General features: G+C 40.9%; 2 protein-coding genes across 5 annotated transcripts in view; one reads left to right on the forward strand and one right to left on the reverse strand.

The window, feature by feature from the left end:
• Window positions 1–343: 343 nt before the first annotated feature.
• Window positions 344–1,463, reverse strand: LOC148081779 (ribose-phosphate pyrophosphokinase 1-like). Its single transcript, XM_087788838.1, has one exon. It carries the CDS (start codon window positions 1,365–1,367, stop codon window positions 408–410), a length of 960 nt encoding a protein of 319 aa, XP_087644964.1. The 5' UTR covers window positions 1,368–1,463; the 3' UTR covers window positions 344–407.
• Window positions 1,464–8,072: 6,609 nt separating this feature from the next.
• Window positions 8,073–13,919, forward strand: part of ccny (cyclin Y) — a 32,984-nt gene continuing 27,137 nt past the window's right edge. For 2 of the 4 annotated variants that reach the window (XM_087788795.1, XM_087788797.1), the window contains exon 1: window positions 8,073–8,594. In XM_087788795.1, coding sequence (XP_087644921.1) covers window positions 8,417–8,594 — 178 coding nt within the window. In that variant the 5' untranslated portion in view covers window positions 8,073–8,416. The remainder of the gene's footprint in view (window positions 8,595–13,919) is intronic. The other 2 variants (XM_087788796.1, XM_087788798.1) reach the window with 1 other exon arrangement.

Consider the following 13,919-nt stretch of genomic DNA (forward strand, 5'->3'; position numbering starts at 1 on the left):
TTTAAAAAGAATGACATTTTTGTGTAAAACTACTCCATCCAGCAGACCTTTCTCACCTTAAATCACAGGAAAACTTCAACAAATACACATCAGACCGGTCAACTTTAAATTAGTTTGCACTCAAAAACATAATGTTACTAAAGATAGATGCACATTCAATGCAAACGTATAAGCTTTATATAGACAAAACAATAAAAAAAAGTATTTCAAAACAAAAGGTACCTACTTCTGCTGAGATTAGTGTGATTTACGATCCATTCAAAATCTCACAATTTGAGAATACTGCTACTTAAAATAGCGTTTGTCGACTCTATGCTTTCACATCCATGAACATAGACAAGTATTTTCAGTTATCATGACTATTTATTGGGTTATAGTTCACTCTGGTGCACAAGCAGGACCCTCCTTCATTCCACCGGGGCATGGCTGAACAGATATAAAACCGACTCGCCGTTGTGCGTCCGCCGTATGGCCTCTGAGAGGATCATGGCGATGTCAATGACTTTTATTTTGGGACAACATTTGATTTTCTCTCCCTGTGGAATGGTATTGGTGACGACCACCGCTTCGAAGCCTGCGCTGTTGAGTCGTCCCACGGCCGGACCGGAGAAGATGCCGTGTATGACGACGGCGTAGACTTTGGAGGCGCCGGCCGACACCAGCTTTTCGGCGGCCAGGCAGATGGTTTCGCAGGTGTCCGCCATATCGTCGACCAGGACGGCCGCTCGGCCCCTCACGTCTCCCACCAGGACCATGCGATGCTCCTCGCTCGTCTTCTTTATTTCCTTATGAATAAGAGCGAAGTCTACGTTCAACCGGTCGGCTATGGAGGTCGCCCTCTTCGCCCCCCCCGCGTGAGGCGACACTATGACGCACTTCTCCCAGTCGGGGATGTTCACCATGACCCACCTCAGCACGGAAGGCTCGGCGTAGAGGTTATCCACGGGGATGTCGAAAAAGCCCTGAATCTGCGAGGCGTGCAGGTCCATGGTCATGATGTGGTCCGCCCCGGACACCGACAACATGTTGGCCACCAACTTGGCGGCGATGGGAGTCCGGCTCTTTTCTTTCTTGTCCTGCCGGGCGTACGGGAAGCAGGGTATGACCGCCGTGACCCGGGAGGCCGAGGCGTTCTTGCAGGCGTTGATCATGATCAGGAGCTCCATCAGGTTGTCGTTGACCTCTCCGCAGCCGCTCTGGACGATGAAGACGTCCTCGCCCCGAACGCTCTCGCCGATCTCCAGGCACGTCTCTCCGTTGCTGAACTTCTTGCTCACGACCTTCCCGAGCTGAAGCCCGAGGCGGTCGGCGATCTTCTGGGACAACTCTGGGTTTGAGCTTCCGCTGAACACCTTGATATTCGGCATCTTTCGCAGCCGTTACCCGATCTTTCCATTTAAGTCAACATTGATATGACTTCATGATGCAGAGAAAAATGACTTGACAAATGTTTCCATGGAGGAAGTTACGTGAAATTACTTTATTCGGCAACAAAAGCTATAATGAGGAATCTTGCTAGCATGCACATACTTATATATCATCAAAGTGAGGTAATATGGTCACTCTTTTCTTTATGACAACGTGTTGCTCCTAAGAAACACCTAATTTTCCGCTTCCTCTGTGTTTGATGATCTACTGACTCCTTCAAGAAACATCTCAATAACTTTTTATTTGTGCCCATTTTGTTTTTACTAATTGTCTTATGTTGTCTTGTTGTCTTGGCCTTTTACAGTTTTTTAATTTGTAGGTATTTTTAAATGTGTATTGCTTTTGATTGTTCAAGTAAGTAAGTAGGTAATTAAGTAAGTAATTGTTATTTCTAGAGTGCCTTTCTAGACCAGGGTCACAAAGCACTTAAACAATCAAAAACAATACACAGTTAAAATATATACTTTAAAATAGGGGAGGACAATTATAATTCTTCAAGGGCCACATTCAATTCTGTGAAAATCAAGGAAAAGCCTGCACAAATAAAAAAGTCTTCAGATGTTTCTTGAAGGAGTCAGTAGATCCATCAAACACAGAGGGAGAGGAAGATCGTTCCAAAGCTTAGGAGCAGTCTGGAAGGATTTCCCTCCTCTGGTCCTGAACCGTGTTCAGGAACCATCAGTAGATTCTGATCCACAGACCTCAGAGCCCGAGCTGGGTTGTAAGGCTGGATCAGATCACTGATGGAAGGAGGAGCCTGACCATGAATAGATCTGAAAGTAAGAACAAGAATTTTAATGTTGATCCTGAAAGAAACTGGCAGCCAATGCAAAGTTTTAAAGATTGGGGAAATGTGAGTTCTTCTACTGGAGCAGGTCAAAATTCGCGCAGCAGAGTTTTCTTTTAACTACAGGTGAGACAGCTTTTTTTGACCCTGTTCTAGAAAGGCACTTTACAATTAACAATTACTTACTTACTTATGGAAGCAGGTTCTTTTTATGGTTTCGTCATTGAAGTAGATAAATTTGGATAGATTTAAATGTGGACTGGTATTGATTGTATCCAGGTACAGGATGTACTTCGGAGGATTCGTCCAGGGAAGGCTGCTGGTCCTGATAAGGTGTCTGCTCGATTGCTAAAGACCTGCGCTGCTGAACTAGCTGAGCCGCTCCAGCATGTCCTCAACCTCAGTCTACGGCTGGGGAAAGTACCAACTCTGTGGAAGACTTCCTGTATCGTTCCAGTCCCTAAAAAGATCCGACCGAGCGAGCTGAACGATTACAGACCGGTGGCACTGACTTCGCAGGTGATGAAGACACTGGAGCGGCTGGTCCTCAAACATCTCAGGCCACAAGTCCAGCACATGCAAGACCCCCTGCAGTTTGCCTACCAGCCAGCAGTTGGTGTGGAAGATGCCATCCTTCACCTCCTGCATCGGACCTACTCCCACTTGGATAAAGGAAGCGGTTCAGTGAGAATCCTGTTCCTGGACTTTTCTAGTGCCTTCAACACTATCCAACCCACTCTGCTGCAGGACAAACTGACTAAGATGCATGTGGACCCTGGTCTGGTCTCCTGGATTACGGACTATCTTACTGATCGACCACAGTATGTCAGGCTGAAGGACATCAAGTCTGACACTGTGGTGTGCAGTACAGGAGCACCTCAGGGGTCAGTACTGGCCCCTCTCCTCTTCACCATCTACACTTCAGACTTCTGCTACAACTCAAAGCTGAGTCTCGTCCAGAAGTATGCTGACGACACTGCCATTGTTGGATGCATCAGGGACAACAGCGAAGACGAGTATAGGAGTCTGATACATGACCTTGTGGACTGGAGTGAGAGGAACCACTTGCAGCTGAACACCTCAAAGACCAAGGAGCTGGTCTTGGACTTCGGGAGGTCCAGGACAAAGCCACATCCAGTGTCCATCAGAGGCGACGAGGTGGAGATAGTGGACAGTAAACTGGACTGGTCCTGCAATACAGACCATGTATATAAGAAGGTTCAGAGTAGACTGTACTTTCTGAGGAGGCTTCGATCATTTAACATCTGCAAGAAGCTCCTCTTCATGTTCTACCAGTCTGTGGTGGCCAGTGTCATGTTCTATGCTGTGGTGTGTTGGGGTGGAAATGTGTCCAAGAGGAGTGTCAACAGGCTGGACAGGTTGATCAGGAGGGCTGGCTCTGTGGTTGGAATGAAGCTGGACTCACTGGTGACAGATGCTGAGAGGAGATCATTGAACAAACTACTGTCCATCATGGATGATGACAGTCATCCTCTGAGCACTGTCATCAGTGAGCAGAGAAGCAGAATGAGTGCACAAATGCTCCTACCCAGGTGCAAAACAAATAGACTCAGGGACTCATTCATCCCTCGGGCTATTAAATTGTACAATTCTGAGTTCGGGGGCAGGAGTGGAGTGAGAGTATCTTGATGTTCTGTTCTATGTTAGTCTTTGTATCCTTTGTCTTTGTTGTTTTTCTTTGACCTATGTTCTTTGTCTTTATCTTTAGACTTAGATTGTGTCATCTTTTTCTTTCTCTTTATGTTCTTCTTCTTATTTTATTTTTTATGTATTATTTTTTATTGTTTATGAAAAATTGCTGGCTATTGGTAAAAAACAATTTCCCGAAGGAGACCTCCTGAGGGATCAATAAAGTTTTACCTTACCTTACCTTACCTTATTGGCTAATATAATCTTCTTGACCGTACATAAGAATAGCCAGTCAATTAAATAACTTAATTACATTTTCAAACAAAATGTGATGTTCATTTCCATTTAGATCTTTAGAGAAAAATGAAGCCTCTGATTTTTGCAAAATAAACCGTCAACGGCTAGAAACAAAAATAATAAGCCAATAAAAAATAACTATTTCACCACAAGACACTGAAACCATCTGTGAAAAAGCTGATATTTAAATGCACTATTGTTTTCTGAAAAGCTAGTTAGTTTTTTGGTTAAACCAGTATTGAATAGGTCTTTAAAAGAACAGGACTAGGACAATAGCCTGTTAAATGGCAAAACTTGATGCACTATATAGTCTTCATTTACCATGATATTGACATTTGTTGCTCTTTCAATTTGTTTTTATTTCATTTTCGGCTCAACTTTAGGTATTTAAACCCCTTACCGGCCAACCAAAAAATGAATAATACCACGTATGAAGTAAATTAATATCCTTTTTGCTGATAAATTCATAATCTAAGTTTTAAATGCTAGCCACACTGATAATATGAGACCCAGAAGCGTTTGGGGCTTCACAAGAACAATAGGTGACTATAATACAGGAAGAAGTTTTTACATAAATCAAGTGAGGGAGAATGTGCCTGTGCCTAAAGGGAAGGAAGGATTTCAATGATGTCATTCTGTGACTGGGCGGAAAGAGAAACTTCCTAAGTGGATACGTATTCTTTAGGTGTAATGTTTTGGGTTAAATGGGACAAATGGAAGTGCTGTGAGTATTTGTAGATAGTAGAATACTGTATCTTACTAAGTGGAGATATATTCTTGAATTTTATTTAGGTTAAAGGGGTAAAATTAAAGACTGAGTATTAATAGATAGAGAATATTTCATCTTTCTAAGTGGAGACGTGTTCTTTAGGTCATCATGTTTTAGGTCAGAGTATAGAGTATTTCATCTGCCATTTGACTGTACAATTGGTGGATCTTCTCCATACTTATACACACAGGAAGTGTTCTATCGACACCGTTATAAGGCACTTATAGGGAAACTAATGTGTTTACTTATGTGTATCTTAAATAGATCTTGGACCTCTATTGTACTCATCAGTATGTGTTTGTACAAAACTCTCTTTTCATTGAAATATTAGAAAAGTGCTTAAGCACCTCTCACTGAAAACACTTTCTCACATTTTTCTGGAGATGAAAGCTTGTTTAACCCAACAACGCCCACTCTGCTGTGATCGGTCAAGCATCGATGTTCGTCACCGTGCGTCATCAATCCGGGAAGTCTCCGCCTCCAAGGGACTCGTTGAATAAACAAAGCGGGCCGTGATTACAGCTTGCTAGAGGAGGAGTGACGCCATTGTTATGTCATAATGGCCTGTGCTTTCGTAACCTCTCGTTTGCCGGGATTTCAAAAGTAGTAACTTCAACTTTGCAACATGGTCATGATGAGGGAATTACTGCATATTAGAGAGCAAGACTTGAACATTTAAAATATGTCCGTGAGTCAGAAGAGTTGAGTTTTTGAGTAATTTCTTTCTTCTTTATTCTATCTCTAACAGAGGCTTTTAGGAATGATAGCTTAACGGATCTAAATTGGAGGAACATATTTTTAAGTAGATTTTTAGGATTTCTCTGTAATGATACAGGGAAGAGACAACTACGTTTTTCGCGGTTTTCCAAATGACCATTTAGATTCACAAATCATTCAACAATCTCTGTGTGGAAAAAAAAAGGAGTTGACAATGCTCTGCTATTCTAAAGTTCCATCTGTACTTTGAGACGATTTGATGATTGTGTCTTTTATGATGTTACACTGCTGGTCCTCATGTATGGCCATGTTTAAGCCTTATTTTCTTGAATGACTGTAGAGACAAGAATGTGTTGATATATATTCAATTCTGAGAAATTGCTTAGAATTCCAGGTGGTCATGTGAAGGGCGTTTCAATTCAACCATCCAAAGTGATGCGAAATGAGCTCCTTGGCTGTGGTATGAGCCGTCTCTGTGCTTTCCTAGTTTCTCTATTTGCCCGTCCTCCAGCTCTGGAAAAAAGGAGTTTTGGAAAAAATGTTTGGAAATGAATGAGCTGGCATTTTATTTGGGTCGTACTCTGCCTCTACATGATCCTCATCCTGGTCCTGATCACATAACTAACCTTTATTTATTCATCGTTCTTGTCTAGAGAGTTCCGCGTTAACCCAGATGCAGAGTTAAAACAGAGAGGAGGACGTTGACGACACGTTGTATTTGTCGTGGGCGCACATTTGTACCACTAAACGCTCTCCAATAATCTGGCCTCGTCACACAGCGGAGAGCTAGAAAATCAGACCTGTGCCATGTCAGATTATACGCTCTAGCATCACGTGCATTGTAGCGACCTATGATCGCGATGATGCCCTTCACCCTCTCTTCTTTTGATCACAAACACCTTTTTCATAACTCTGGATGACGATTGTCTCACATGTCATGAACACATCTCAGTAGATTAGACTGCTCCTCAAGATTCGTCTTTGTTGACACTGACCTCGCCTAATCCCCTTTAATCCTGTTGCGATTTAGCATGTGCAACCATTTGCTCTGTCACCGTCGAGTTGATCTGTAATGGAAGATCAAATTAAAAGGAATATAACGCATCCAGAATTCCTCTGCTGTCACAGCCAGATCCTTATATGTGCAGCAAACATTATTTAGCAACTGAATATTAAAGCTAGTAAAAAACATAATGAAGTGAGTGAAAAGTGTTTTTTATTATTTAAAATAATCCAATGACATAATTTGTAATTTGGACATAATTACGACAGCAAAAAATTAATGTTTAAAAATAAATGCGTAAATTATACCTTAAATAAAGTAGATCTTGTTGAAGGACAACATAATTATAATGGTTTTATGTGGATCAGTTAATATGTGTCTTTATAGGCACCAAGTCGTAGAATTACCCTCTTGTTTATCTCTTTAAATTTAATTGTTAAATTTTAAATTAGTGTTGGAACTCCCTCCCCCCTTTTCTAAACTAGTGTGTATTGTTGTGATTAAATGTATCATACTTTTTTTCCCCCTGTTCTTATTATTTTTTTTTTTTTATCATATTATTATTAATTTATTATAATATATATAAATATATATATAGGAGTGTATGTTGTATGTTCTCCACGTGTTGCGTGGGTTTACTCTGGGCACGCCGGTTTCCTCCCACAGTCCAAAAACATACAGAGGTTAATTGAGAACTTTGGGAAATTGTCCATAGGTATGAGTGTGTGTGTGTGAATGGTTGTCTGTCTTTGTGTGTGTGCCCTGTGACAGACTGGCATCCTGTCCAGGGTGTCCCCTGCCTCTCGCCCTATGACTCTGAGATAGTCTTCAGTCTCCCTGCGACCCTGGGATAAAGCGGTTGTCAATGAATGAATGAGGATATCCATCCATCCATCCATCCATCCATCCATCCATCCATCCATCCATCCATCATCCATCCATCCATCCATCCATCTATATATATCTATATATGTATATATATATGCATATATATATATTGGAAAACATGTAATACATGTAATGTTAATCCTGTAATACCATACCAGAGTTGATCAGAGCTACTGAGCAATGTACACCTTCAACCAACACACACACACACATATATTTACATATATATATATATATATATATATATATATATATATATATATATATATATATATATATATATAAATGTGTCTTTGTTATTACCTTTTGTATCATGTTGGTCTATCATTACAACATTTTTATGGTATGATTATTATCTATGTATTGTTGTGTGTGTTATTATTTTTGTCATATGCCTATTGTATGTCTTAATATAATATTTTAATTTGAATAATTTATTTGTAAACTCCTTGATAACCTTTTTTTTTCTTCTTCCTAAATGTTGGAAAGAAGCTCTTATCTTAATCATGGCTTATATATTCCCCCCTGAGTGGGAAAATTCCGAGCTGGCGGCGCGCTCCGTGAACGCAGCACGTCAGCGGATGTGCTAGCAACATTCTCCAGTTCAATCATGTCGCTCCGTGACCAGACATCTTTCCCTCTCCGAGCTCAGCCACACTTTTGATCCAAACACCAACAGCCACGACAACAACCATGTTCTCCACAGGACACCCTCGCTCCACACTCGCCGTGTAAAAAAGGTGCGACAAGGGCGTGTGTAACGGGGGCCAGTTCAATACTTTTTGCGCCAGGTTTTTCTCTCCTGAGGAGGAGGAGGAGGAGGAGGAACTGCCGGCTTCCAGAAAAAAAAGGGATTTAACTCTTATCTCCGTCCGCCATGGGGAACTCGACCTCTTGCTGCGTGTCCTCGAGCCCGAAGCAACGGAGGAGCAACAACCACTCCCGGCTGGAGCAGCAGCAGCAGCAGCAGCAGCAGTGCCGGCCGGAGCCGGAGCTGTGCCGGGAGGACACGGGCTGCAACCTCCAGCACATCAGCGACAGGGAGAACCTCGACGGTATGTTTTCTTCCATTGTAACGATTTAAATCCTGTGAGTACCGTTCCAGAGTTGAACCAGGAGCAATGGACACCTTCCACCAACAACTTTAACTCTGGGAAAAAAAAGGCTCCATAAAATGACATCTCTCTCTGGGGCAGATGATAGGAAAACCATCTGTGGTGGATTTGTTTGGTCAACAAAACAGAGCGATTAGAAAATGGAAGAATACGAGAAATCTAAATAAATGTACTTGAATTGGCAATAACTATACGATACATTGGAATACTGTAGTAACAAGGTAGTATTGATCGAGTACTTGACTCTGGTGTTACACACCACATGACTCTTGACTAAGTCCTAACTGCTTTAAATTTGGTTTTGGAAAACTCAAATGTGTCCAAACATCAGCTGCTGGAGATGACTGTATCCTCTCGTCCTTAGTCATCAGCAGACTTAAGTAATCAGCTTCAGAAGTTTGTTTACAAGACAATAAGTTAACAAACACAGTAAATACTTTCATGTGAATTGTGAGTGTGCGTGAATGGTTGTCTGTCTTTGTGTGTCCTGCGACCAACTGGCGTCCTGTCCAGGGTGTCCCTTGCTTCTCACCCTATGATACTGGGATAGGCTCCAGTCTCCCCGGGATAAAGCGGTTTTCAATGGATGAGAATATATATATTGGAGAACATGTAATACATGTAATGTTAATCCTCAAATGTGTCCAAACATCATGCTTTAAAGCGGCTGGAGATGACTGTATCCTCTCGTCCTTAGTCATCAGCAGACTTAAGTAATCAGCTGCAAAGGACGTAATGGTTATTTCAGAATACTGTAGTAACAAGGTAGTATTGATCGAGTACTTGACTCTGGTGTTTCACACCACATGACTCTTGACTAAAGTCCTAACTGCTTTAATTTGGTTTGGAAAACTCAAATGTGTCCAAACATCAGCTGCTGGAGATGACTGTATCCTCTCGTCCTTAGTCATCAGCAGACTTAAGTAATCAGCTTCAGAAGTTTGTTTACAAGACATAAGTTAACAAACACAGTAAATACTTTCATGTGAATTGTGAGTGTGCGTGAATGGTTGTCTGTCTTTGTTTGTCCTGCGACCGACTGGCGTCCTGTCCAGGGTGTCCCTTGCTTCTCGCCCTATGATAGGCTCCAGTCTCCCCGGGATAAAGCGGTTTTCAATGGATGAGAATATATATATATATATATGCTGTATATATATATTGGAGAACATGTAATACATGTAATGTTAATCCTCAAATGTGTCCAAACATCATGCTTTAAAAGCGGCTGGAGATGACTGTATCCTCTCGTCCTTAGTCATCAGCAGACTTAAGTAATCGGCTGCAAAGGACGTAATGGTTATTTCAGAAGTTTGTTTACAGGACATGAGTTAACCCATCACAGTAAATATTTGCATGGGAATTGTGAGTGTGTGCGAATGGTTGTCTGTCTTTGTGTGTTTTGTGACCGACTGGCGTCCTGTCCAGGGTGTCCCCTCTCGCCCTATGATACTGGGATAGGCTCCAGTCTGCCCGTGACCCCGGTAAGGGATAAAGCGGTTGAAAATGAATTAATGAATGAATACAAAAAAACAATGGTTATTCTATTTTATACACACTTTAAAACAATATAAAGCATAAGAACTATAGTAAAAGTAAAATAGGATTTAAATGCTGTCAAATAACAATACGGTACTATGAAAAAACCTGCTTTATTGGTGTATCAATATTTTCTCATACTCCTAGTGAACACCATATAGCTTTTCTTACAAGATGTGTATTTTGTTGGTTTGACAAGTTTGACTGGCAAAGTTTTAGTGGCAAACCCTCCTGATGGCGGAACCAATAAAACTAACCCTGACAAATAATGTGAAAAGACAAAATAAATTAACGCAAAAATTCAAGTTCACATGTCTATTAAAAATAAATTTTGTTTATCCATTTAAACTTGAAATATGACATTGTTATTATTAAATAACAAACAACAAAATAATAAAAATGAATGGCTTATTGTTCCACGAAAAAGAACAATGTATGACAAAAAATAATCACAGTGAGAAATAATTTTTAATGCACGTACCACAACCGCCAAAGCTAGAATCCACTAAAGTTGCTTTTGTACAATAGTGACATTAAAACTAAATAGTGGAGAAAACATCTTTTATCACATGTGATCTTGAACAGCATTTTCAAACAAGTGTGTTGACACTGTATGAGTAAACGAGTCAATAGCATATACTCTGGTGGTGTGAAAATGTGCTCTTGTGGGACGTGATGTGAGAAGGAAGCAGTGATGTTGGTGTTGGGTTGGGGGGGGGGACGCACCATCAGCCCCAATAGTCGCCGGAGAAGATGTGAAAATCGAGTTATGTGTTTGGTCCATCAACACACACTGTTACACTCAGCAGTGGGCATCTGAGGAGGAACAGAAGTTGCCTCAGCAACTGATGTGCAGTGACAAGAAAGAGGAAAAACAACCCAATAAAGATTTGAGTTGGTAATGATCTGCAATTGAATATCAAGGTTGTATGACACTATCTTGTGTCTAAAGAACTTAAAATCTTGTCATATTTGTCACAGTAATCTTTATAAAGTGAAAACTAAAGAATGTATTTTGAATTCTGAATATTTTTCAGGCTTCATAAAACAGGTTACACAAGATTGGACAATGTTTTTTTTTTATTTAAGGTGTTACTTTTCTATTCAATTCAATTGGTTTTGAAGTGTCAAATCATAACTGCCATAGATTGACACTTTGAAAACAATTTTGAAAGTTATCTAATGACAGTTTAAACTGAAATGAAACACTAAAATAAGAAGAGAAAAAGAGGTGATTTTCAACGATAATGTTGAGGCATTCAGTTGTATATTCTGTCTTGTTTATTCAAACGATTTTCAGAAAGAAAAGAGACAAAAAAGTTAAAAAAAAGACTCAAGTTTACCATAATACATTACAATATTTATTTCTTTACAAAGAAAAGGAGATAGTGACCAAACCATATTAGGCTTTTTACCAATTATATTTGTCTCTAGCAACGCTTGAAAATCCAGGCTTTTCCCAAACTATCTTCTTCCAGACTTTATTTGATCGCTCTCCACCACATGTAACGCTAGATAACACGAAATATTTATGTTTTTTTAGTAGACTTTAAAGTGCGGAAAAGGCTGAAAAAAAAGAGGAAAAGGAAAAATGATCCTGAACATGCTTGTTAAGTGATTTGAAGTCCAAAGGAGAAATTCATTCACTTTTGCTCTAATGTTTGGAGCTGGTTAAAAAGAGTCACTTCTGAACTGTTTTTTTTTCCTTTAGTCATTTTACTTTTTCATTTGGTCCAGGTCAGGACTTCTTCTTCTTCAAAAAAGTTCTGGTAACTTATAATTTATAGTTCAAGCTCTTGGATAACCATGACCTGGATGAACGAGAACCTTCACGGACATGTTCATCATAACTATTCAAGCATCAGGATCGTGGCTCTTGTATACTTGTAGCCTAGTTAGTTTGTTGGTTAAGCTTTACCGCACAGCCCACTGTTATGGCAAAACTTGTTGACTTTGCCTCGATGTCCACCACTTCCCACCAAACAGCCAACTGATTACTCTCCGCCATATCGCCGTTTGTTCTTCCTGGTACTTGCTGACCGCTTCCGTTTGCTTGGCGAAGGCGATGTGCTGGCTCTGCAGCAGATGTCCAAGTTCTCGCACCTTCTCCCTCTCCATCTCCAACATTAATAAGATTTCCTGCTGATTACGCGACAGGATAAGCTTATCCCTCTCGTAATCTCGCAACTTTTGCAACAGGTCTGCGATGTCGGGGGTCAAGGCCTCCATGTGCGTCATGGTTCGCTCTGTGCAAAAAACCTTGCTGTCGCCCGTCGCGTTATCGAAACAAGCGGCCCTCGGCTCCCCGGAGTTCGTGGTCGGCGACGGTGAGGGCGGAATGACCGGGTCCTCTTTGGATACCTTTGTTTTTGCTTCGCTTGTGTTTTGTGAAGCAGGACATTGTTGTACAGCAATGCAGGAGGGGTTCATGGACACGACGGGGACAATGGATGTCTCCTCTTTGGCAACAATTGTTGCAACTTCCATTCTGCTCCGCAATGCGGGTGTACATTCCCTGCTGGGTTTTGGAACGCCTTCATATATTAATCAGTTATCCTTTAATCTTGCCGATTATACGGTCGACTTTTATGGCTGTCTTTTGTTTAAAGAGTACTAATGCCGGCGCCTTTCTTGAATCATTCCATCCATACTTTGATTTCTGTTGTCTGATGAGATATCGCATCCTAGTCTTAAGTTATTAAGGGTTCCTAAATGTTTATAAATCAGCCCAGATGTTGGGCTTTCTTCACACCTGCTTGTAAATGGCATTCGCAATCTGCTCTCGAGCTTGAAAACACATTTGACTAATCACACTTAGCACCAAGATGGTGTCTACGCCTTCTTCCCACAGCGAAACATTTGACGGCTCCCCACCGATCCTTCATTTGAAAAGTGTTTTGACAGATTTGACTAAGAAGCCAGATGCTGCGGTCTTATCATCGCTCCCACTCACTGGAACGTTTACATTACGACATTACATATTTGTACAGATACCTAATCGGAAAAGCCAGCCAACCCTGCGAAATGACCCTCCTCAACATCTGTTAGTAACCGTCAAGACGTTTTGTGAGACTGTAGTGTCGTCGTTCGGTTTCTGGAGTTTATTCCTAATGTTTAGTAAATAACTCGCAGCCATCCACCTACACCTGAAGTCACAAGGTCACAGGACTTTTCATACAAGTGCTGTATTTACACCTGGTCAGTTTGGTTAGGTTAGTTTGGTTGGTCAGTTTGTTTTGTTTTTACAATTTTGGGAGACTTTTCAAATCCCATGCTGTGTCTCAAATCGCATACTTCTCTTAGTATACTAGAAGTTAGTATGCATCAGGATAGTGTACGTACTAACTATTACGAAAAATTCTCAACAGATAGTACGTCTCAAATCGAACACTGCCGCTACATACTCTGGGAAATGAGGCGACATCTTCTTCTTCTAGTACTATTTAACGATGGTTGCAACCCGCTGTTGGAACGCTATTGACACCTGCTGGCAGCACGTTTTGCAAGTTTGGAAGAAGAAATAAAGAAAAAATATGAGAAATTAAATATTCGCGAGATATTTACGCTGGTATCAGCACCGAAGACGTGTCATCCTCCTACTGTTGGCTGAAAATGCACATATATATATATATATATATATATATATGACGTAACTTCCGTTTACAACGTCACTAAGATGGCTGCCATTTAGGGTAGATAGTGTCCATCGAACCCTACTCAGTTTTGTGG

Source organism: Callionymus lyra, chromosome 4 (assembly GCF_982586985.1).
Source record: "Callionymus lyra chromosome 4, fCalLyr1.hap1.1, whole genome shotgun sequence".
In the NCBI taxonomy this organism is placed as follows: domain Eukaryota; kingdom Metazoa; phylum Chordata; class Actinopteri; order Syngnathiformes; family Callionymidae; genus Callionymus; species Callionymus lyra.

What these genes read in the sequence shown, in the direction of transcription:
- LOC148081779 (XM_087788838.1), bottom strand. Translation starts at nt 1,367, where the DNA reads ATGCCGAATATCAAGGTGTTCAGCGGAAGCTCAAACCCAGAGTTGTCC.